Below are 26,577 nucleotides of genomic sequence, written 5' to 3'. Positions count from 1 at the left end.
TCCCAAGAGAAGAAGAGTTAAATAAAACAGCTTGTTAACTAATACAGCTTGGTGACTTATGCCTAGCTCTCTCTTCTGACTGTCCCCAGATTTTGTTAACTTGCACAGTGCCAGAAGCTTGTCTAGAACTTCGATGAAGCTTTCACTCCTTTGAATGAAAATAAGGTACCTCAAACAACAAAATCAAACACCCCCCGTTCCCTGTACATTAAATTTACAAATACAATTTTAGTTTAGACCCTATAACCATGCTTCCATATGCTGCATTTTGAGAGGCTTAAACTCTGGTCTTTTTCAAAAAAACTCCAAGATTAATCACTATATTATCTAGTAATCTCTCTAGGCAATTTACATAACTGGAAAAGATTCAAAATTTCAGATTTTCCTTCAGTAATTTCTTCTATTAGGAACAAGCCGAGTTTTGCATGAACAGTGTTATCAGAGCAGTCATATGACACAATCTGAAACTAACATTCATGACTCCCATTATTGTTTTATAAAATATGTGGACTACAGCAAAGCTCTTCCCCACAACTGTGCAAATTTCCATCTCTTCAGTAAAGTCTTCATTCATCCAAAGGCAGATTTACTTGGAAGAAAATACCATTTAAAAGAAGTCAACAGATTTTCCAGGGAGCTCTGGAATTCTAAGAAGGCCTAAGGTTTATTTTAGAAACAAACGTATCAAGTTGCTTCATGAGTAGTAGAACTGACTTCAGTCTCATACAGCTCCTAACACCCCCTCATCTTCCTTCGTCCTGTCAGATCCCCTGCAGGGGAAATAATGGTTTTTTTGGCAGTCACACATGCTGACTGGCCACAACAGCTTCCCTATTACCCCTTCAGTGCAAGGCATTAACCAGGGCTTCTCTTCCATCTACCCACTGAGTGGCTCTGAATTTCCAGGCACTTCATTATCTCAGGGACGTTCTTCCTGCCTTGAAATTGGACCAAAATTGGCCAGGGACATCCAGAGCAAACTGCAGAGCAACTAACAGATGGGAAGACTGGTGCCATGAACGAAAAAAATCAGATTTACAAATTTTTACTTCTTCTCTCCATTACATCACTTGTTTCTGACACTATCTTTTGCCCGAAGAAAATGAGCTCTGCATTTTCACCTGTACTGCCTTCTGCAGCTTCAGCATGCAATTATCCTACTGAAATGCAGATATTGGGATCTTTTCATCAAAAGTAAAAGAAGAAATATGCAGAATGCTTTCACTACGTTTCAATCTTATAATGCTTATATATTCTCTAGGAAAAAAAAACCTGGAAATCTGTAGGCTAAAAAAAATTACTTGAATTATGAAATCAGTCATATTCTTGGCAAAAATTGTATGAGTACAGTTGGAACAATAAACTTTTTTCCTAATCAACATACATTTTCCAAAAGATTAAACTGTACTTTCCTCATTTTCTGTATGTCAGTAGAGCTAAAGATAATTTTTTTTAGGGAGCAAGAGTTCAAATTCACTAAATACAGGCAGAGCAAAAGTAGTGTTGCATTTCTCTTTACAGGGTAAAGCTCCAGGTCAAAGCATCTAGTTAGGAAATTCAAAACAGTCAAGTACAAACCAGGTAGACGTTAAAAGCAGCCTTATGTTATAGAAAGAAGTACATCCAAAATCTCACTTATTTTTAGAATTCAGACAGTGGAATGTATTTTCAAATGCAATGTGGAAAGCACTATGTAAAATTACTGCAATGCATGTCTAAATGATCAAAGGTGCAAAGAAGCCAGGTGCCTGAATTTGTCTGTATATAACAAGCAAATTACCTGTGGCATGAAAGAGACTTCACATAATACTTAATAATTCTTTCATACAATGGAATTTAAAACCTTTTTATTTCTTAACCACAGGATAAAAGGAACTTTTACGACAAAAACACACAGTATGCAAAACACTACTGTAGCACTGGCAAAGACCTGTTTTTCGTCAACTAGAAGCACTGCCCCATTACATTTACAGAGGAAGTCAATAGCTTCACCCTCTGGCCTCAACATTTCAATTACACTGTGAACCCAGGGTAATTTTTAGTGCTTACCACTAAAGGGAAATACACTGATTGCAAAAAACCACAGAACTCAACACATGCAGCTCCGCAGGGATGGTATCTAAGTAGATCTTAGTAATGATGTGTCGCTCAGAATTATGGTCTTAAACCTCACTATGCTGGTGGCACAATTCATCATTCCAAAACTCTTTTCTAAGAGATTCAGGGTGTCCTGACTTTGAAAGGTTAAAACAAAGAGAATGTTTGCTTCCCTAAATGCAGGAAGCATCTTAAAAAGCAGAAGTTTGCTCATATTAGCACATTACCATCAGCACAAAAAATCTAACTAAATAATAAGTAAGTCCCACTTTCCAAATGATCTCTCAAGCCTACACGACATTTCTAGAAGTGATGGGCTTGGCCAGCCTAATAGCTTACTGCTTGCCCCTTCAGTGAACCACTTCAGCCAGAGACTGCTAAGAATGCCACCAGAAGTGCAGCCAGGCCTCAGAAGAGACTGGATTAAAAATTTCCTATGAACTAGAAGGAACTGATTTCTGAGAAACGCCATCTTTGCTCCATTTGTAACAGAAAATGAATAAATAAAAAGCCTCATCTGACGCTAATTCTAGAAGCCAGGACTTATTCTGATTTACTCAGAAGGGAGTGGAGATACACTATTCTCCCTCCAGCTTTCTATATAGGAGAATGTTGTGCAAAATCTCCTTTTTTAGCTTACAAATATTTTCGGGTGTTTACTATTAATAAAATGGTATAAGCAGAGCCACACCAAAACTCTGACCAACAGGGTTCCATCCCACCAAGTCCAGAGCTACTCACAAGCCTATCTCCAACCCTGCACACAAATAGTCACGTAACTAGTATTATTTAAAAATCAGTAATAACATCCATTGATCTCACTAAAAAATAAAGGCCAAGCAAGGTGGCTGTGATACAATGGCCTAAATCATAACTCCAGATTTCCTTCAGATTTATCACTCTTAGAAGCATGCTGATCTGAGGTCCATCTTTTCTACTCCTTATTCCCGAGATCTTGACAGAGAGAATTATTTACGCTAAGAAGTTAAAGCACAATGAAAATAAATACAAAGGGTTTCCAAGAGCTGAGTTTAAAATACAATCTCTGGAATTTCTCCAACATAAGGATAAAGTAAGAAAGACAACTCTAGAAAGCAAATTTGTATCTTCATTTTTCCTGAGTGCTGAACCTGAAAAAAGCTGTTAATACAGGAAACACATAGACAAAACATTCCTAAAATAGGCAACCTGATTCCCATTTTCTTTACCAAAATTTCATCCTCCAAAGTTAGGCAGTAAAGAGGAACTGTAAATTTGACCTAATCACCACCCTAGTAAAAATTCATGCTGGATGATGAAAAGTCACATCTTTTGCAGCCACCTCATTGAAGCTCTTGAGACAGGCTTAAAACCAAGATCCATCATCTGCTTGTTTTTTTTCTTATACCTAAAACACCATCTCTAAAACAGACTAGTCCAAAATAACACAATTTCGCTGAGCTTTACTTTATAATGAAAATATAATCTTCATGAGGTATTATACAGATGTGACTCTGGGAAAAAAAAAACAAAAACAAACCAAGAAAAGAAAAAAAAAAAAAAAAAAAAGCCCCACACCAGTGTTTTCATTGAAATTAATTCCAATCCAGCTGCCTCCTCAGCCTTCCCTGCTCCAGGCTGAGCAAAGCTGGTGTCAGTGGCCTCCTGTCCAGGCAGGCACTCCAAGCCCTGAAAGCCTTCCCTCTCTCCAGTTTGTCACATCCTGCAGCATTTGGCACTGGGTGTGGTCTCCTGGGAGGAACACAAGGGCAAACAGATGGGGAATGACACCAACATGTTCAGAGATCATGGAGTACAAATGTTCACAAATGTTGTGAACAGTATGGCCGACCATATATGCTACACAAGCACAGCAATAACAATTACACCAACAGCACTACTCATACTGATATTATTTTTTTCCCCTCAAATGTTTGAGCAATGATCTCCAGAGCTGCAAAATCAGCATGTAATTCCCTGGCCTTTCTTAACTCTTCTGCTCATTAAAGGATAAAGTCTTGCCACACACTAAATAATGGAAAGAAACCCCTGCAACAGGAGGTAACAGTTCAGTAGGAAGAGGACAGGATGAGAAGGGATGAGAGAGGGCACAAACTGGTCTGATTTTTAAGATGCATGGCAGGTGTGATTGACAACATACAAAGGCACACAGACTTAACCGAATATGAATAATCTGTCACACATTAAAAACTTACCTCAACATTGAATACTAAGCACAAATTACATTAATGAGCAACACATGCCCTGTCTAAAAGAGCTGGATAGAATAAAGGGTCAAAGATTTTGTTATTATTTTTTTAACTGAAAAGTTCAGGGCTCCAGGGCAGAACAAATTAAAAAGGTAAAAACTCCCACTCTAAAGACTCCTAGTAAACATGGAATAAATGTACTAGCTTTTAACATCTCAGAGAAACTTAATAACTAAAGACTGATACAAACAACCTGAGATAGAAATTCAGGTGCACAAATCCAGGATATGGTACATAAGCCCACTCAAGCCAGTGTATTCCAACAGACTGAAAAACTGTTCACCCACCAACACATTTTCTGTATGTAAAAGAACACACCACACAAAATGTCATCAATAAGTTCAAGACAGTCTGTGAGAGCTACAGCCAAAGTCTGAAATTAATGTGCCACTGAAACTTAATGAAATTACCACTTCAAGAAAAACAAACCATTTTAACAAGCAAGTCCTAAATCAATCATAACATATCAGGCATCAGACTTCTGTCTGTACTGAGGGGAGTACTAATATTACAGCCAAAAAAATCTTAGGATACAAGTTCTAGAAAACTTCAACATTCAAAAAGAAGTTAAAGAAAAACAAGCATAGTCAAGTGAGTGGAATAGAGGGAAAATCAACACACCAGCAGAAACCAAGAAACAAGCAGCAGGTTTATCAGTGGAAAACTACATGTTGACTATTAACTATATAACCAAGTCACATGAATTAAAATCAAAGTTGCTTATATTCCAGCAGAAAGTCTGCCTTGTGTCACCACAACCTTCTTTCAGCCAGCAGCAGGTCTTGATCCTTAATGAAAATTTCACCTAATATCACATTAAGCTCACAATATATCTTAGAAATGCATTTTACCAGTCTTGTCCCAAGTGTGAGTACATACACTGCGACCCCTCAATCCTTTATTACTACACAGATGCCAAGCTCATTATTACAAAAGTGACAGTAATTGGCCTGTGCAAAAATATTTGGCTCTTGTTCTGGAGGTTTTTGCTTTCATTTTTTACTATGTCTGTAAAAGGACAATGTATTTCCTAACCTTGTATTTCAAGTGAGAAACTATTTTTTAAAAAAGCACCATTCAGCAACTTCAGATCAAATGGCAGAAATTCCATGACCTGGGTGTTTTTTTGCAAGAAATATCATGTGTCAAATGAAGACAGGAGACCTGCGCTGCACTAAGATGCAGCAAGACATGAAGACAGCACAACTTACCAAAATACTTTCAAACCAGATTTCAAAAACGAAATTGACATCAGCAATAACTAAAAATTACTTAACTGCAGGAATGAAACTCTTGTTTCAGTTTTTTTTAAACAGCCCTTTTCCAAACCTCTTCACTGCTTATCAAATTTATATCCTGGCTTTCAAATTATGTCATATGACAAAAGAGTCTAATCCTCCAGAGAAACATCTTCTCTGCATTTAATTGCCCTGTACAAGTTCCTGGACAACAGCCTGTAAGAGCTTTACCTTGTACAAGACCAATTCAGAAGGCATTCACAAAAAATTATTTGCAATAAAATATATTTTGTTTTAAATAATTTTATTAACATCACAGCAGAACACAAGCAATCCAGTAGGTTTCCAGAATGTGCTAACAGTTCCTTTCTGACACAGGTGACTGAGATTCCAAAAAGGAACAGGAAATCTACTAAACCTCATTTACATAAAAGGAAGAATTCTTGGGAGCATGAAGTTCAGAGGCAACCCTGGCTACCACGTCTGTGAACAACAAAGTCCAGAGAGCAGAGAGCAAACATGTAACAGGCTTATGGACTTCCACAGAACAGGACTGCTTGGTGATCAGCTTGGAAGAATTCCAAAGGAGGCTGTCCTGGAGAGCAGTCCAGAAGAGCTGGTTGATTTTCATGGATCTCCTCCTACAAGCTCAAGAATGGTGCTTACCAGTGTGCAAAGAATCAAGCAAAGGTGGCAGGAGGCCTGCATGGATAAACAAGAAGATTCTGACTGAGCTCAAATGTAAAAGAGAGTGTACAAAAATCACAAGCATGATCCAGGTGATCCAGAAGAAACAAAGACACAGTCTGAGCATGCAGTGATAGGGGTTAGGAAAGCCAAAGCCAACGGGAAAGCCGAAACCACTTGGATTTCTATCTGGTATGGGACATGAAGGGCAAACAAGAAAGGCTTCCAAATATACAGAGGACAAAAAGGTAGAGTTATCAAGAATAAAACATACTTAATCAGCCTGATGGCCATTTGTAAAGAGTTGACTGGCTTAGCAGATGAGAGAAGAGAAGCAGGGGTTTTTTTTACCCCGACATCAGGAGGGTTTTTTACACTGTCTCCTATTATGTCATCATAGACAAATTCATGAAGTAACCGGCCAGATAAAAATGAACAGTGAACTGAAGTAGAAATTGAAGGGGTTATGAACAATGGGAAGAGGTCCAGCTGGAGGCCAAGTATGAAATTAGAAGACTTACAGCAACAAACTGAAATAGAGGAAAACCCATATAAACATCACCACCAGCACCCTAAATTTTACTATAAGCATGATCAAACACTGAAACATGTTGCCAGAAAAGCTGCTGAGTCTCCATACTTGTGGTAAAAACCAGCCTGGACACCACCCTGGGCAACCAGCTCCAGTTTACTGAACTGAATGATTTTCAGTAGTGAGAAAGCATTTTACAGCAGCTACACAAATCGGAGCTGTAGGCAAATCAGGTTCAGACTATTTCTGGTGAAGTGCTAAATTCCAGCTCAAATCCCTAACATCCCCTACCTGCTTATGTCCAGTACAACCTGCAATATCCCCTGCTAACATGCACATAGGACTTGGAACATAAGTATAAAAGTGTATCCATTCCTTCTCTGTCATCCTCATTTAATTTACTGAAACAATGCTATTCATACAATTGCCATCATTTTATAAAACTTCTGGCTTCAGCAACCACTTTTACAATTATAACACATTATAATTATACAATTTTAACAAGTGTATATGGAAGGCAGGAGGAAACAGAAGAATTCACCTCAATATAGAGGACCAGAAACTCTCAAGTCATAGAACTAACACCAAAGAGAGATTGCTGCAGGTATGGCAGTGGTTTCCAGGCTGCAGGCAAAATCCTGCAATAGCTACAGAAAACAAAACCACACCAGGAAGACAAAATTCTCTTAAAACCGGCTAAGTCTGTTAATGCTGGAAGAAGACATTAGATAAAGTACAATTATACTTAGTCCATGACTTGCTATGGAAAGATGCTCAAAAATTTCTTTCAGTTTTGCTTTCTTTTTTTATATGAAATTCGCATTTTTAATTTTCAACTTCTACTACTTTTACAACGAAGAGTCTTATCTGCCTGGTTTTGGAGACATACCTACAACACTTTCAAGTTGCAGACATTCAAAAAAATAGGCCTCATTCTTCACAGATTTCCTTTAAAAAGACAAGCTTTCTCTCCCTCAAAATTTGAGTAAGAATAAAGGAGTTGTATAAAAAGACAGATACATTTGTTTCAGGAACAGTTTATTTCCACAGTGTTTAGCTTCAATATACAGTTATTTTCATATTCTTCATATTTTCACATTGTGACTTCATATGTAGGAGCACGTAAGGTATTGTATAGCATATATGGTCTTGCATTATACAAAAAACTAGTATTTGTAGGCTTTTTACTCTAACAATTGAAGAAAATGTTAGTTGCTCGGGATATTTTTGCTTAAATACAACACTGATCTCCCTAAAAGAAGGTGTGAAGAAAGAATACAATTCAAGTTATTTATTTATATTCTAGCACACAATAGAAAAAGCAGACAGCATTAAAGAACAGAACAGGCACAACTGATTTTCAAAAGAATTAAAAGATTTTTTTTCAAAAGCTCATGTATTAGAACCACTGATCCAAAGCCTGCTGAAGTCCAGAACCATCTCCAGCTGAAAGGACTGATACAGGCTATTTAAGAAGTATGAATAAATGTAAATTTTCCCCTATTTTATCATTTTAAATTAGATGAAATATTTTTAATTGATTATTAAAAAACTTTTATTAACATAGACAACAACAAGATGTCTTCTGATATATTTTTTAATCATTTCTGAAATCATCTAAACTAAATCTGCACTTAAGAATGAAAAATAGTCTGGACTTCAGTCTTTTAAAACAATAAATACAACGGAACTTCTCAGAACTCACTGGAACTCAAAGTACAAAAAAAAGTATAATGGAAAAATAAAACCTCTACTGCCACTTTGTAATAGCCACTTGTAAATAAGGTAACAGAGAAAAACAGGCTTGTGAAATAATGTGCACATTGGCCAGAAAGGCCTTATTAAGCAGTAAGAATAAATTGGAAGATCCTTCTCTAGTGAGTCACTCTCAAATGCAACTTGTTGTATTTCTTTCCCAAATGAGAAAAGTGTATTTACAATAAAGAAATCAAGTTCCACAAAAAGCAACTACACCATGGGATAAAGAATACAGAGAAAGGACAATCACTGCTCCTCATGCCTTGAAAAGGTTAGCAACACTCAGTTGAGGACATATTTCTATAATCCCAGCTTTCTCACTTACAGAAGTAGGGAAGACTAAAGGCACTTTCCAAGGAATGAAAGCTCAAGGTATCTTGAGTCCTAAGCAGGAAAGAGAAATCTGCCAGACCAGATTATCCAAGTGGAGGAAGTTACCACAGCATTAACTGAATTTAAGGTCAAGTCACTTCCACAAATCCTGGTTTTAATCTCACACATAATGCCCTCCTCTTAACCTATGTGGTAGTATTAATGATTTGAATTTTTTTGAAATCCAGTAATTTTAAAAAACAAAACAAAACAAACAAACCACTACCCACACAGCAACACACCACCAAAAAACGTAGCAAATAACCACAAACAAACAAACAAAAAACCATGCTAAAACATCATTATTCACTTTTTTGGGACTATCCAAAGTAAGATGATTGCGGTGTTTGTGCTTCACCTCCCTCACAGCAGATACAAAACCCAAAAGAGAAAAAACCTGAAGTTTCCAAACTTCAGATTCCCACTGTGAACTGCAAAGAAGCTTATAGACAACCATTACATCACCTACTGATGTTGCATCATCCAAAATTTAAGCCACTGAATGCTGGCCGTGAAATGTATAAAGGTTAACACGCTTGAGGGAGTTGCAAGGGGAGAATCTTTTTCCGACATAAACTCAAACATAGTACGAAAAACAGGCATCACTGAATTCTTAACTGAATACAAGGTTTTTTCCTAAGTTTATCCAAGTCCCCAATTTAAATGCAACAAGGAAAAAATTATTCTCTACAGACAAACTTACCAGTGAGGACTGTTTACCCTGAACACGCCTTGCTGAGTAACTGTCTAATATTACCACTGTCTCTACTCACTTGCACTAAAGAATTTAGTTTCTCAGTCATGAATCACTGATTACCAGAGCAGAAACCATCTTAGCCACAGATGCCTTTTAACATTTTAGACCTAGCTTTAAAAATAGTTTTTGGGGGTGGAGGTTATTTGTCTACTCGCCCACAAAAGACAAAAACTCCAACTCAACAAAACTATTTTTGTGGCCATCTCATTTCCCAGTTGTTTAGGTAGAAGTTTACCTTTTTTTTTCTTTTCCCTTACCTTCTGGATAACTGATTTTCAGGACTGGTGAAGGGGATAAGTTTCATTTTGCCAGATGGAGCTGCTCCCTCCAGTCCTTTCCCAATCCATACATCCCAGTCCCACCCCTCCAGAGCTATGTAGCTTGCTGTGTAGCCTCTGAAAGTGCTATTTCCTTCCTTTAACCTATAGAAATGGAATGAAAGAGGAGTAACTATTCCACAGCAAACAGAAGTCCCAGCAGCATCATTCACCACAAAAGGAGAAAGGAGTTTTCCACAGGATCTAAGTGGTTTATCAAGTTTGCTGCTGCAATAAGACCTGAAGTAAAAATTAAGTCCTGCAATGTAATGCAGTCCACTAAAAAGGTGGCACAGGAAACTATTCTATAGGCAAAACCAGCACTTGCCTGACTGCAAACAAGTAGAAAAGAAATGAAAGTATGACAGCATATGTAACTTATGTGTACCACCCCCAATCACCTTGAGCTCTCCATCTGGGAGGAGGGATGAAGAAGAGATGGAGTGAACACAAAGGCAGGCAGTGGTGCATTTCATTTTAGCTTATTAAAACCGGAGAACATCAGACCCATATGATGCAACAACTTTAACAAAAGCAAGTAAAACCAAAGACATGAGTTTGGTATCTTCAAGAAACAAAAATAGGACTAGTCCTGAATATTTGAAAAACTCCATTTCCTGTTGCTGATCACCAACAGCTGTCTTGTTTCATCAGGCTTGGTACAGAACCTCATGAAAGCAGAAGGAATCCTGATGAGCTATTATGAAATTGGCACTGCAATATATGAAAAAAACCTGTAGATCAGATCGAAGATTTAACTAGCCCAGCTCTATCAGTGACCAAATGTAGATAGATGTGAATAATTAAGAAAGAAAACAGAAAGAAGCATCACTAGACTATCCTCCCAGCTTTAATTAGTCACAAATCCATAATTCATTCCACTACAAGGCTAAGTAACTTTAAAAGTATTGCTCTTTCAAAAATATATCCAGGTTACACACACGCTTTTAGCTTCCAAAATATTAAGGTGCAGAGTAACAAGTTAACTTTTATGCGAAGGACCATCTTCTTTTGCTTGTTCTCAGCCCACCATGTTCATCTGACACCTCCAAGTTCTTGGAGTAGACAGTAAAGAGAGGATCCATAGAAACTCAGACAGAGAAGACAGAGAAAGCTACAACATCTCAACATCACCTGTTTCAACTCCTAGCTTCCTTTTTTTGGTTTTGATACAGAAACAACTCCATATATTCAATTATCATAGTTAGCCTTTCTCCACAACTTTTCTGGCTCTACTATATTGTTTCTGAGATGGGACCTAGACACACCAGCTCCAGGTGCACTATGGATTTATATACTGAGGGATAACAGAGAACATGGTTCAAAATTATTAGAAAATGGATGACAATTCGCTCTTTTGAACAACCCCAAGCATTAAGGTGCTGTTTAATCCTTGGAGTTACCTACCAGAACATTTAAAATTTCACTCATGAGCTCCTGGTTAATCATTACCTCTCAGTATTTTACATGACATAATACTTTGACATTTACGCACTTTCTATCAACTAGCACCGAAGAAAGTCCTTCAGCATTTCCGCACAGACGACTCATCGTCACTAATCTGAATAACTATCAGGAGGCAAAAGTTCTCTACAAAGAAGATAACAAAAGAAGCACTTTTACCTCTCCATTGCCATTAAACTCATTAAAACAGCAGACAGTTACCACACCTGTTTAGATATATAGCTGAATCATAGCCTCAGTCACAGTGCAAATAGAGAGAAAACTACTTAAAACCATCTACAGCTCTGAATTCACAAAAAAACAACACCTAAAGGGCATGGGCTACAAAATGCTACAGCCTCCATTATACAACATAATGTTTTGTAACACTTTCATACAGGAAAATCCCCCTGTTGCACAGACTCAGCTACAAGGACCGTTTTGGTTCTGTATGAAGTATTTTTAAAAAGCATGAATATTACTTTCTCACGTTTTTAAAAAAATTAAAATGCTAACAAGAGATGCAAGCAATGAGCTTGTAAAATTGCCTCCGTGACATGAGGATCAGAATACCAGCTTGCCAAACTACTTACTGCTACTGAATTACCCAGCATCTGATTCAGATGCACAGATTGCAAGGAATACTGAAGGTTACTCATGTTCACTTGTTCCAGTCTTCCACCCTTCGTATTATTGGTAATTTGGCAAGATGGGAAACTTTAATACTTTCAGACCAGAACACAGGCCATTCATTCTTCTTTCCTTAAAAAAAGAAAGATCGTTTTTAAATCCCACTTCACAAGCAGCTCTGAAGCAACTTCTCCAACATATTTTAAGAAAATAACTAAAGCATACAGAAAATATGAGACTGTATTTAGACAGACTCATACAAAAAGAGTGCAAATACACAGAATGGAGCAGAAGGCCTGTAAAATTGCCATGAAAATTGATTACTCTGAGCAAAGTTTACTTACTCACCTTTTACCATGGTGATTGAGGATAATAAAATTTTAAAATGCATGCAAGAAGGAACAAGTCAGATTTTACAGCCATTGATGAATAAGAAATATTTGCATCTATACATGGGAATAGTTTTCACTAGAGTCACAGGCTCCCTATTAAAGTGGCATCAAAATTAGAGAGCTGAGAAGAAAAGCACAACAACAACAAAGCAAGAAATGCAATGGGACAGCTTGTTACACGAAAACTGCAGCATTTCTTTTGGAGATAACCCTAACCCGATCTTTATCTTACAAAAAACAGGTCAGAACCCACAGACAAGAAAAGTCATCTGCTTGAGGAGCAACGTACTAGACCTGCTGCTTCTTCTGCTGACCAAAAAGAACAAGAACAAAATGTTTCAGTTCTCAATTCTTGCATCAAAAATAAATTTTGATAACCTTGCATACTACTGCAAGCACTGTCTGACCTCTAGCCCTCTTAAACATTATGTAACTGAGGACATATACATTTAAACGTGTCTAAACTACCACAGACTTTAATGAAAGAATTGCATTTAAATATCTGTCAAGCTTCTTAGGAAAGCAACCCCTTCCACATTCCATTACATCAGAACAGACCTTGAACAAGTTTTAATGTTGTATTTTCCTCAAAAATAACTGGAATTTGTTATGGTTTTGAAATACTTTAATACGACTTTAGCTCCATAAATTAGTTTTTGAACATCTCTCTGTGCAGTTTTCCAATATAAAACTGCAACTTAAATTGTAGATTGAGCTCGGCTTTAGTTTTCAAAACTGAGGAGCTCACCTCAATGCTGTGAACGTATCACTGAGAAGACCGAACGCATCACTGAGAAGACCGTATCTGTTTGCCACAAGCCAAATGATCTGTAAGAGATTCTTGAGAATTTAAAAGGTTCTTTTAGCTCATCCCATAGAGAGAACAAGTTGTATCTCTATTCTCAGTTTTAAATCACATCAGCACTTGAATTTTAAGTTTTTTCTGCCCTTGCACTTAGACTAAGAGAACTATGCAGATATATTCAACATTAACATTTAAGGAAATTAAAGAAGCTTTGATTTTTTTAAAACTTTATACAGGATTGTTCACTCTCTTATGCCTCCAACTTCGCAGCACAAAAAAGCCCCAAATATATAGATGAGAAACTCAACTAGAAGAGACCAAAACACAGTCCTTTAAAGGGTGAGTGGTTTGCGATAAAGTTTTAATAAAAAATAGTATTTCAAAGTGTACAAAGAGATACGCATACATATAAATAGGAGCGCACACTGTCTTTTCCATTAGGTAAAAAAAAAACAAAAAAACCAAACAACCCCCCTCCCCAAAAAACCCACAAACCCCACAACAAAAGCCAACCAAAAAAAAAGAAAAAGAAAAAAACCAAAACCACAGCAAACAAGCAAAAACCAAAATCCTCACACAAGTCCAGATTTCTCTTTTCAACCTATTTGTACCAACTGCAGCTATCACTCAGAAGTATTTAAAATTTCTCTCTTCCATATAGTTTATACAGTTTTCTATTTGATTTCTTGTCCCTAGTCCTTCAAACAGACAAATGTAAACCTCAAAATTTAAAATATGGAGGATTATGTTATCCAGCCAACTCCATGATGCCAGTGCAAGATTATTCCCTACAGCATATTTACTAGTGCTTAATGCAGTCCATACTGTGTGTCCTAACACATTATGCAAATGACACGCACATGAAAGAAAATGCCTATCTGTAATTAGCCATGTCCTCTAAGGAGGCACCTCATTCACTCTCACCAAAGCAGCAGCTGCCGGCAAATGCAAATAAAGAAATTTAGAACAAAAATAAGCCGACTACCTACACTCCCAAAGGTGTATACTCATGTTGTAAGCCAGAGTCAAAATCTAAACAGCTGTTTGTGTTTTTCCAGAATGCCCACACAGAACCTCTCATGCCCAGCACACCAAATATTTACGAACATGATTTATATCAGGCTCTCTCAAACAGGCTGTAGAGAGGTGCAGCAACAGATCCCAAGGCTCACTAAAACATTTCTGATCTACAAGTTCTTAATGCAAAAATCTAGAACAGAAAATACAAAGCAGCAACACTTTCTGCTGAGCACAATTCCCTGGCATATAGAACAACATGGTACACCAACTCAGAAAAATGCAGTAGCTCTAGCCCCCAGCACAAAGAAGCAGAAAACAAAGCATACAGTTGTTCCCAATCTTTACCATCCTATTACCAAGTGATCCAATCACTTAATTCTAGTATCACCTCCCCAGAAGAGTGCTCTTCAAATCCAACAGCAGTCATCAAACAGTAAATTCAGAAAATTGCTTCTCTGCTACCAAAGTAAACACCAGAACAGGGAGAAGCCAGAGTTCCCATCTAACTAGAGTAAATGAAAAACGCATTTCACCATGGTTAAAACAAAACAAAACAAAAAAACAACAAAAAGGAAGAACACAGAGGAAGCCTCCCCATTAAATAGCCTTAATGTACTCAGGAACTGTATACATAAAATAGCTTAATTCCACCTTGCAACTCTAAGATTATGCACTTTCAGGTTTACAAGATGTGTCAGGCCTCTGACATGAGCACAATCAAAGCTTGTTTGATGTCACTGCTCCCACCCATTATACTTCTACTGTGTGTGCCTACTACTGGGTGATGGCAAAAAATACCCATGGAGTGTCTGCAAAAATAATAACAATTACAAGACATAAGAAGGATTTGGACAAGAGAAAAGCCCAGCATTTACAATAATCTACTTTTCATAATTATAAACAGGCAAAGTATTACAAAATTTCTGTAGAAAGAAATCAAGCTGACCAGACAGCATAACTCGCATGCACTGCCCATGTACTATGCTTAGCATAACGTATTTTTAGTATATATCCATTATCTATTGTGGCAGGCAGACAAACACTTCCTCTGCAGCAAGGCCCTAAGTTCAAGGTTTTGACGAGATCATAGGTTCTGACAGCTTCCACAATCATGGAATTGTATGTAACAGCCCACCAGACTGACTTCTGGAGTACTGTCAATCCAGACTGTTTCCATGCAGTTTAGAAGCCTCAACATTTACACCAGCTTTAACTCATGCTTTTTTAAAAACAATGACTCCGGTTAATTAAAATAAATAAATCTTGCTTTCGTTTTACATAATTTCATAATTTTTTATATCTGCTTCCTATTTGATGCAATTTAGCACACAAACAATTGCAAGGAAGAATAGCACATAACCTCTGAATGCCAGAAAACCTCATTTTTTTCTTTCAGTTGTTACCAGAGGAAAAAACCAAAACACCAGCTACAAAGCACCAGTGTATATTTCTAACAGCTTATCCTAGCACTGCTACACAGACTTACTTGTAAATATAATTTTTTCTTTTAGTAAGGCTCACAGGTTACACATGTTTATATTATAATCATCATTTACACAGCCACATATGTAGGTAGTCAGAGAATTAAAGAAAAAAACATACCAGCTTTTATTCTTTTCAGAGCCCATACTGTTCAGTTATTTTCAAAGATACAAGAGGGACAATACTACAAATCCATACAGTACATGAGATGAAATAGCTCCTCTTCCCCAACCGTTCTCTCAATTGTTTTTGTGTGTAAGTACATACAAACGACATGAAATAATATGTCTGATGAAGCATTATTTTTGCATCTTAATAAAATTCATTAAAAATAGCTCATACAGATAAAAAAAGTCAACTTAGTGCTTTGATGTTTGTCAAACCTGTTAAAGAAAAAAGTTCAGTTGTACAATGCATATACAGCATGCAGTAAGAGCAGTTATTTCATGTGGACACAGTTCAAGATACTCTCAGTCCACTGCATTTCTCTTGCAAAAGTGTTTTTTTTCAGACAATTATACCAAAGCAGTAAAATCCACAAAGTCTTATAACTGGAAGTAGCTTTAGAAAAACACATTTAATGCAGTTACATTAGAAGGCAGATACCTTCCTTTTCTTGAAGGAACTACTTCCTGCTTCATATTGTCACTTATCAAATGCATAACATTTCTTCATGGAAGAGGTCCATGTTTTGTCAAATTATCCTAGGCTTATGCTGACATAAATCAGAGCAGAAGTCAGCATTATGCTTGCATGATTAAACAGGATTTGACTCAAGCTTTTTGAACAGCTGCAACCAAAACTCCTGGTAAGGCTGTTATTTATACTGAATTTATTAAACAGAAGCTTTGTGCAGAACTCTCTATCACCCTAAGTAACGTACACCTGTAACAACCATATACATTCTTTTTTGACATATAAAATTTTACAAATAGATTTTTCTAATTCTGATCTTTAACATTATGATTAAGCTTTCCAGCGTCTGAGTATCAGGCATAGAAAAAGCATCAATACCCAACAACACAGAGTTCCAGAACAGTTCACAAGTTTACAGGCACAATTACAGAAAACTGACATTCTGCTCTGATGGTGGAGAGATGTAACACCTGGGAGTCACCACTGGAAGTTTACCAACGTCATCGCAACCGGGCTGTTAAAACAGCAAACGATCTACTCATTATTGTCAGCAAGCAGGCAAATGATTTTCTATTTTTAGTGCCATCATTGCCCTTCTCTGGTTCCTGACCCAGCACATGCTTCTCTTCAGTTTACGCAGTTGCACTCTCTCTGATAAGGTGTAGGAGTAAAAATATTGTAGGGTTTTCTTCTTCTCTGAAATTGAATAGCTGTGATTACAAAGTGTGATTACTGATAAACCTCTTTCTTTTTTACAGAAGTCTTTGGAAATGTATTCCTAACTTTTGACAAACACAGAAGCTCTTGGGAATCACTAAAGACCGAGACCGTTCACTATTCCTAACAACCCACTTGCTAAGCAAAACAAAAACATGTAACAAAACCAAAAGAAAAATATCAGCCTTAAAAAAATTATTTGATAAAGTATTTTTAATATTCATTTTAGTATTCATAAACTGAGGAAAGAGTGTTCTTAAGAATTAAAGTTTGGCTTTTAAGGCCGCACACACTGTGCTTAATATATTCTTCAACCTGCATTTAATATTCAGAATGTACTTTTAATACAGATTAACAGTAAGCTATACCACAAAGAGACACAGCACTTCTTCAAATGCAAAACAGTAGGAACAGAAAAGCAAAAAACAACCCAAAAGATAAAAGTACTTTTTGCTGTGCCTTTCTAAGTAAAGTAAATTTACACTAACAAAGACACCAGTTCCAGCCTCGAATCTGGATAGGTCTGTAGGTGGGATGTTGTGACTGAAGCACTACTGCCTGTATCTCAGCAGGGCTTAAACTCTCCCGCAAAATACTGCTACAACCTGACGGAACAGAGATAGCCAAGGCTTATTAATCTAAAAGCCAGAAAGAACACGCTCTCACTTATCTGTCCTTATGAACATAAGCCCAGCAGTTCTTCCATTTGTAAATGCGTGTCAGATTTCAAACAGAATGGCAAACAGCCCTGAGAGTCCCTGGCCCTCTCTGCCAGCTCCCCCAGGAGCCCAGAATACGTGACCTGTCCCTTTGAACAGACGCTCCGTGCTCAGACGGAGCCTGCAAGCCTGAATGTGCAACCTTTGTTCGCAACAATCATTTCAGAGAAGGGGCTCTGAAGTGAGAAAGACCACCAGGTACAGTGTCTAAGAGAAAACCAGAAAAAGATGAAGTGAAAATAAAAATTGAAAACATGGCAAGGCATGACCAGACAGAACTTAATATCAGAGCAGGCAGGCGTTGAAAACAAAACAGTTATGGACCAACATGCGGTATCCAAAGGACTCAGATCGCATGTCCTCTATTCTCCTACCTGTGTACACAAAGATCCACAGAAGCACCACTTCTCAGACAGACATTCCCTTTCTTAGTCTGACCACTGATCTTGCAGCTAGAGGACTAGTTTTTCAGCTCTTGCTCACACCTTCATGACTACAGCTATGCATTTCCAAAACCTTAAACCGACTGAAAATTCTAATTTCTGCTGCAACTCCTTTGACTGTGGCGAACAACGGCTATGCTTGGAGCCTTCCTTGTGACAACCTGCTGTGTGTACAGATCTACACCTAAACATTAAATGTAGATTACTTAATTACTGCATTATAATGAAAACACCATATGGGATCCAGTGTCCCAAAATCATAAATCATTTCCCAAAATTGCTAATACCTTGCATATCAGTACTAGAATACTATAAACTCCTGCAACTGCAGCAATTACCCTGAAAACCTGAAGTCCCTTTTTATAGTAAGTTTTTTCCATTAAAGGTGTTTTCTGATTTTTTTACACAGAAAAGCCATTCTTACTGTTCAATACAAACAAGTAAGACTTCAATTAAAGGGATTTGTTCACATATAGCACATGAAGCACTGTACACAGTAACTATTCCATCAAACAAACTCAGAGAGCAGATGTCAAGCCACAGATCCTCATTCTCCTGGCATTTTACACAAATCTATGGAAGTAAAGTTGTAAGAAAATAAACTGAACTTTAAGATATGCAGCAATATTACACGAAGGCAACTGAGAACGCACTACAGCCTTGATCAGACATTCACCAGGGCTGTCTGAGTTCAAGCACAGATTACATCAGGCCTGCTGTGATTAAGGCAATCACAGGTTGGAGCGCATGTTTTCTACCAGTTACATTTTAACTCCAACATGTAAGTACCTGGCAAAACAACAGGCAGAGCAGTCCATTTTGCAATTCCACGCCTATTAGTAGTCCTCAATTAGACAGCTTTAACATGATGAGCTCCAATAGTGCCACAGGCCTTGTTAAGGCTTACCACCACATCGAGAGGTAGATGACGACAAGGGTCAGTGCCAAAGACCACAAGTTTCAATGTGACAGAATTAAAAATAAGATATTAATTTTTACCCTTAGACACGCAGTTTTCTCCTTTCCACACTATCTTAACAGTACTGAAGAACAGATTCTCCAAACACAGCACTATTTTTCAGCTGTATTTTATCACAAAGTCTTAACATCTTCTGTACTCTTATTTAAGACTGATTTTATCCTCACCTAAACCACCTGACTTTAAGAGGCTGTGGGAACCTCTTAATTGAGGTGATAGCAGAAAGGAAAATCCTACAATACCATATGTGACACTTTCAAACCAAGGCAAATGGGTGAATTCAAGATAGCAGTAAACTAAAACTCAGGAAACGAAGGGAAAAAGAAAATCACACAAAAAAACCACAACCAAACTAAAAACCACCCACACTTTTAAATTAAAATTCTGTATGCCTAAAAATCACTCAATTATATTTCACCTTCAGCAAACAAAAGGGGAATGTCTACATAAAGGGCATGTATTTCATAGCCCTATGCAGATTTAAAACAGCTTTTTCTTCAGCACAACATATGTACTCTAACTTTGAGAAATACAAAATCAAGTTTGTCTTTGTAAACCAAGTTTAAGACAAATCTTAAAACAAGTCTACTGAAGCTGTTATATGTATTTTCTTGAATCTAAAGTTAATAGTTGTTTCAGAGACATTACTATTAATAGGGAGCACAGAACGATCAGACACGGTTCTGTGTTAAAAACTTTGTCTTGCAAGTCAAAACACGCAATGCTGCCACCATAGGGCATGCTATTAAGTTTCTGAACTAAATACACAGAGGATCGTTCCAGCAACAAATGCTGCGGGTAGACAGGAGAGTGGCAAGCACTGGGTACAAGCGGACAGAGGCCAGACCCTTACTTCTACTAAAAATCACCACGAAAGGCATGTGACAGGGACGAAGCCCTGAGCGCCCAGCGCAGCGCTCCTCCAGGACGGGCAGGTTGGGCGTGGGAGCGGCCGCCACGCTCTGCCCGCGGGGCCACGGGGCGAGGGGCCCAAGGGGCGGCCCGGGGAAACCTCGGTCCCGAGGGCGAGGGCGGAGGCGGCTCCGCGGGGCGGGAAGCGGAGCCGCCGCCCGGCCCGTGAGGCAGCGAAGGCGCCGCCGCCTCCTGGCCCGGGAGCGGTGCCCCGAGTGCGCGGCGAGCGCTCGGCCGGGCGGCTGCCTCCCCTCCGCTGCTGGGGAACCGCACCACTCCCAGCGTCCAACTCCCAGCAACTCCGGGGCGGGCGGGCAGGAAGAGTGGGAGGGAGGGAGGGAGGGAGGGAGCGGCCATTAAGCCCGCTCCAGCCAAGCCGTTCCCCGCGGCGGGAGGCGGCCGCCCGGCCCGGCCCGCGCCCCGCCCGCCTCCGCCGTTCTTACCTGGCTGCCGGCGCCGCTGCCGCCGCCCGGGGGGGGCTCGTTGTCTCCATCTCCGCCGGGTGGCCCCGCTGCCCACCGGGTCGCCATTATTTCATTCCCGGTTACAAAGGAGGCGCAAATCCTCTGGAGCCCACATCGGGGAAGGGAAGGGACGGGAGGAGGGAGCCAACGCCAGAGCCACTCGCGCACACCAGGCGAGGCTCAGCCAGCCCAGCCCAGCCCCGCCGCCGGGGGACGGGGATCGGCCCCTTCACGCGGTTGCCATAGGGAAGACCCTGGGCTTCAGCTACGCTCCCCAGCTTCTGCCTTCATGGCTGGAGGAGGAGAGAGAGCAGATGTGTCAGTCCTCGGCGCGGGGACGCCGCCGCCTCCGCCGCCCGTCCCTTGTTAGGCTAATTGCACCCACTCGTCATCTTCCTCTTCCTCCGGCTCCTCCTATCCAGAGCCCCAGCCGCGGGGAGGAGAGGCAGGCGGGGAGAGGCGGGAGGTGTCCGCTCCTTCCTACTTGACTACACGCCGCCGGAGGGAGCGAGGACGGAGCAGCGCTGTCCGGGCAGCTCCCCGCCCCGGCCCAGCCGAACTTTGATCAACTGGTGGACGAGGAGGATGGGACCGGGGGGCCGCTCGTTCTCCGGGCCGGGCGGAAGCCGCCGGCTGCTCACGATTCCCGCCCCGGCTGTATCCAGCGGCGTACCGGGGCGGGGGGCGCTGGCAGCAGAAAGCTCACAAGCCCCGACGAAGAAGCGGCAACAAAAGACCCCTCCGGCAGCAGCGAGGCCGTGCCGGGCTTTTGTCTCTTACGCGGGTCTGCCCCGCTCGCAGGCCGCTCCCTCCCCCCGTCGACGTAGCCGGAGCCGTTCGCGATCAGACCACCGCGCCCCACGCCCCGCCCGCGCCCCTCCCTCGGGCCTCCCCCCGCACAGACGTCGCTTCGCTTCGACAGCGGCAGCCGGCGGCCGCTGCGGCCCCGCCGCCGGCAATTAGGGCGTCTCGGCGCTGGGGCCATCGCGCCGCGCCAGCTGCGCCCCTCCGGACTCCTCCCGGGGCTCCCCCGGCTACCTGGGCACCGGCCCGGGCTCGGCGAGGGGGGAGCGGCGGGACACTCCAGCCAGCGCCCTCCCGAAGGCGCGGGGCTGTGCGCGGCTGTGCCGCCCCGCCTGTGCCGCTCACCGCGGTCGCTTCCCCGGGCCCTAGCACGGCCCCCCTTCTGCCCCGACCCATTGCAGTTCATCCGCGAGCAGGTCCCAGCGCCACAGTCACAGACAGCCCCCGCCCTGACAGGAGCGGGGTGACCACCGCCCCCAGCCCGCCGGGCCGGCAGCGAGACCCCGCCAAGGGCGGCCGCGCCTCCCGGCTGTCCAGCCGCCCCTCTGACTCGGCGGCCCGCGGGGCTCCTGCCCCCGCCCCGCTGCCTCTGCTGGTGGGGGAGTACGTCCCCTTCCCCTGCCTCCCGACCGGCAGTTTCTCTTCCCTCCAAAATTCCACCCACCTTCTCAGGCGACGCCGCGAGGGCAGGATCTGACTCCCGGCTGCCGTCCAGGGCACCCGCCCTGCGGCCGGGGAGCGCGGAGCCCCGCCAGCCCCCGCCCGCCAGCACGGCCTGGGGCGGCGGCGTTTGCTGCTGCTTCCCTGGGCGTTTTCGAAGCTGTTCACACAGCAGCGATCTCAGATTTTCCGCCCTAACGCAGGGTTTGGTGCTTCTGCCACCAGTTCCACCTGCACCTGGCTTCGGGAGGAGCGGGACCGCGCCCGCCTCTCGGCTGGCTTTGGATGGTCCCGGCCCAAGTCCTGGGCCGCCCCTGGGTCAGTGACGGGGCCGCGAACTTGGTTTTATTGTAGCCACGAAGGCGGTGCATGCAGACATTTTCTTTATTGTGTCATCCTCGGAGTGTGTGATTAGAAATTTCTGTAGGGTTTTTAGAATGGTGTTTTCCAGCGTGGAGGTTAGACAAGTAAGCTCTCTGTAGCAGGGAACAAAGAAAAACAAAGCGTTTGCGAGAACTGGTAAAGAATTGAGTGAAACGAAGGGTTGTGTCTAGTTTGTGTTCTGAAAACAATAGTAATGTTTTGGGTTGTGGTTTTTTTACTGTGCTACCCTTGACCATGAGATCGCAATCTCTGAAAAGAGGTGCCTGCCCTGGTTATCCATCAGCAACTTGCGTTGTCAGCAGGGATGAATACTGGTATCCAGAGAACTGAGGAACAAGCTTGTTTCCAGTAGCTGGAGGAAAAGTCTCAAGGCCCATATGCTAATGATTGTCAGCCAAGGTCACATCTGCTGAGTTTAAAAGAGTGTTACAACTCACGACCTGCCACACTGACTCAGGTGCTTGCTTACAATACTGTGTGTTGCTGTGGATTTCATTAGGCATATATATACTTTTAAATGTGTGGTAGTTTCTGAATTTGTGTTCCTCATAAATTGCTGATGTTAAAGCCTATTTTGTGGCTGAACGTGACCTGGACCAATGATTACACACATATATTTTGAATAAGCATACTTCTGTCCATCTGGCAATCTACAGAAAGGTTCTTCCCAGTTCCCTAATCATTTCTCACTGTCCTACAACATTTAAAGATTTATTTGTCATCCAGACTCAGAGAAAACTGTTATAATGTTGTTTGCACAGTGGTTGTTAAGAAGTTGAAAAGACCAGAATTAAAATCACTTGAGATTTTTGAAGAGTGGAGAAGGGGAACAGTTGAGGCACTTCTGTTGAGACTCTGTTATCAAACAGAGCCAAGAAGTGCAGCTATGTGCTTGGCTGCATATTGTTCTCTGCACTGGTGTCATCATGCCAGTCTGCAGAACACCAGCAAAAATCCATGCTGTATAGAAAATCTGTTCATGTATTCATAATAATATTTCTTTTTTCAATAGGAGACACAGTACTGACTCCGAATCTAAATTAGCATCATAACTAATAGCCATACCATATAATACCCATATAGAATGTTGTCAGATTTACAAAATGTCTTGGAGATATTTAACTACAGGTGATCTCCGAGTATCGTATCTAACAAGACTGTATCGGTATAGCAATATCAATACAGAGACAAATCTTCCAGTTTTACTTTTTTTACATTGCCAATCAATTTCTCTAGCTTTAGCTTTCAAACTTTACCAGGGAGATGAAAATATCACAGAGGAAGATTTGATCCTAGAATCACACGTTACTTCATTGGTAGGTTGAGTGACTAAATCTCATTATTGACCGAGATGTTTATATTTGTGTAATTATCAAAAGAAAATTGAGGCTACACAAACCTTTGTTAAACTATGTACTTAATTTTCTTCATATTACAGTGTTCTTTTTTTTTTTAGTGGCAGATGTTTTTGTTCAATACACTCGACTGTTTTTAGGACTTTCTTGTATAAGACTATCTTGCTGTAATTTTTTGTAAATATGGTGTCATAGTTACAATAAAAGCTTGAAGCAGGACACAAACTTTCAGAAACATGCTCAGGATCTTGGATTCATAACACACAAGCAAACCTTTGAGTCCCTTAATCATTCTTGAAAGTGATTTAATAAAAGAGGTTGCAAAAGCAGAAATAGGGTAACTGAAAGCTATAATTTCACTTTCTCACCTTCCAGTCTGAAGGTGTTGACACATACTCACTTAGCAGGCAGCTGCAGCAGCTTAAAGTGTTAGCACCATCCTACTGTTTATTATCACTCCTTGCTAAAGGGTATCATCCCCACAGGAGAGCTGCTGCAGACATCTCTGAGCACATCTCAGCCACTTCAGTGCAAAGTCTAGCAGCTCATTTGAATTGCCCAGGTAGAATTAAGCCTGTCCTGCAGTCTGGGGGCTAAGGTGTACTCAGTCATTCTGTTCTGCCCATTCTGCTGGGCCAGTGGTGGCACAATTATTGGGCTCTGTCTTCTTAAACTACCATTTGCTGAATGAATGTGTTGATGTGTTGAGAATATAGATATTCTAGAAGCTAATTTGTGGACATCAAAACTCACTTGGCCAGGTAGACTGCAGGACTGAGTTTCATTACACTAACTATGTTTTAGGTACTTGCCTCCTTTCCAGATGGAGAATAGCACCTGTCCCTGGCAGGGCACAGGCATGCATGCCTTTTCTCCCATGCACAAGTGTGTAGACCTGTAACCTGCACGCAGGTGAAGCAGTTCATTTGCCAAGCAGTTCTGTTGTCCTTGCTATCTTGAAGGCTCTCTCATTTCTCACCACACGTCAGACCTGAGGTACCACAGGCACTGAGGGAGCCCAGCCATAGCCAGTCCCAAACGCCCAGCCCTTGGGTTAGACAGCAACAGGAGTGGAGAGAAAAGGAACTTAAAGCAAGAGCAGGTTTTTTACAGGGCTCTTTAGATTAGATTAGATTAGTGTGAAGTACCTGAGTAAAATAGATTAGATAGGCAGCAGTGGGAGATAGCAGTAAATCTTGGGTATTTTGTGCTGGGATAGACTTTCTCTCCTAAGAAGTCTGAAAAGTAAAGTAGGAAAAGGTCTGAGTTTAACAGGGCCTGAGTTTAGGGATGAAAGGAAGAGTGAGTGGGTGGACATACACCTCAGGCAAGTAGATGTTTGTACTGATGTTTGCCCTTAGAAATTGTCACTTGTAGGAGCTGCTGAGGTAATGATCATTCTGATAAGAGTTTCTGCTTTGAGAAGTTCAGGCTGAACCTGGGCACCTCTGTTATGTTGTTTCGGACATAAGAAAAACTCCTGCCTCCCAGGAAGTGTTCGCAAGCACCACAGTGTGCCTGGCTACAGCTTTTCATCACTGGCATCAGCCTAACAGTATCCCTGCTCCCCAAGGAGGGCCCAAGGTGCCCAAGAATGATTCAGTAGATTCTTCCTAGCATGACGATTTGAGGAGTGGATTACACATACGTTTTTCATTCACTGGTATTTCCAAGATACTGCAGATAGTAGCCCCTCCTAGATATGTACAAGCCATGAAATCATTACTATAGCTGCACAGTAATGTGACCATTGTCTGCAACTGCAATTGCGTTACAGATTTCTGCACTGAAATTCCTGTGATTCAGTCATGTTACAGGCATCTGTTTCCTGTCCAGCACTAGTACAGTATTCATCTTAGACATCAGTAGTGATGGCTGTTTTCTTGATAACCATATCACAATATTCCCCTTTCACTCCATAGATGTTCCTATCACCAATAGTCAGGCAAAAGAAATAAATGTCATTGCTGCCATGCCTACATCTTGGCTCCCCTTTTACACCAAACCCGTACAAATGTGTTTCTTTTATCTCAGTCTTCACAGGAGATCACACCTTCCTCACTTGGCCCTGGATACTGATGCTTTTAAAGTGCTCAGAACACTGCCAAAGAGAATTACAGCAAAGCCTACCACTGGGTCCATAGTAAGAGAGGATTTAGACATCCTGAATCTTCCATCAGCCATCTCCATCAGTCATAGGGTGTTATGCAATACCTCCTAGAAGTAACACATTTTAAGAGCATACAGTATTCTGCAAGAATATTCTCAGGGAAAATCACTGCTGGGAGTGCCAACAGAGAGTAACATTGCAGCTTGGGTGGAAATCTGGGCATCTAGTTCTTATCCTGCTGCAATGTAAGGAGAAAGAAGCCATTTAGCTTCTGGAATTTGTCCACTTTTGGGGACCGGCTACCTGTGCTATGAAAACCAATGTCTCAGATGATGTGTCTTCTACTCCTCAGTGTTGTCTTCTCAGATAACAAAGCTGAGGTGTAAAGCGAGATCTGTGTCTGTCAGGATGCCGCTCCTGATGTGGAGAGAGTGACAATGTCCGAAGCACAAAGAGAAGCCAGGAGTGGACAGCAAGATGACTGTTCCTCCTGACCAGCATCCCTGATCCTTTGCCAGTCTTTCTGAACTGAACCCAGAGGTGTTTGTGTACATTTGTACCAATGTGCACCAAGACAGACTGGCACAGCCTTTACAGCAGTAAGCCTCAGCTGTT

General features: G+C 41.2%; 1 protein-coding gene across 2 annotated transcripts in view; it reads right to left on the bottom strand.

The window, feature by feature from the left end:
* Window positions 1–20,962, bottom strand: part of ARHGAP21 (Rho GTPase activating protein 21) — a 110,105-nt gene extending 89,143 nt beyond the window's left edge. For both annotated transcript variants that reach the window (XM_088160456.1, XM_088160462.1), the window contains exon 1: window positions 20,629–20,962. In XM_088160456.1, coding sequence (XP_088016582.1) covers window positions 20,629–20,715 — 87 coding nt within the window. In that variant the 5' untranslated portion in view covers window positions 20,716–20,962. The remainder of the gene's footprint in view (window positions 1–20,628) is intronic.
* Between the last annotated feature and the right edge of the window lie 5,615 nt (window positions 20,963–26,577).

The sequence above is a fragment of the Sturnus vulgaris genome, chromosome 1, assembly GCF_052056855.1.
Source record: "Sturnus vulgaris isolate bStuVul1 chromosome 1, bStuVul1.hap1, whole genome shotgun sequence".
NCBI classification, from domain to species: Eukaryota; Metazoa; Chordata; class Aves; order Passeriformes; family Sturnidae; genus Sturnus; species Sturnus vulgaris.
This window is presented reverse-complemented; position numbering and strand designations above follow the sequence as displayed.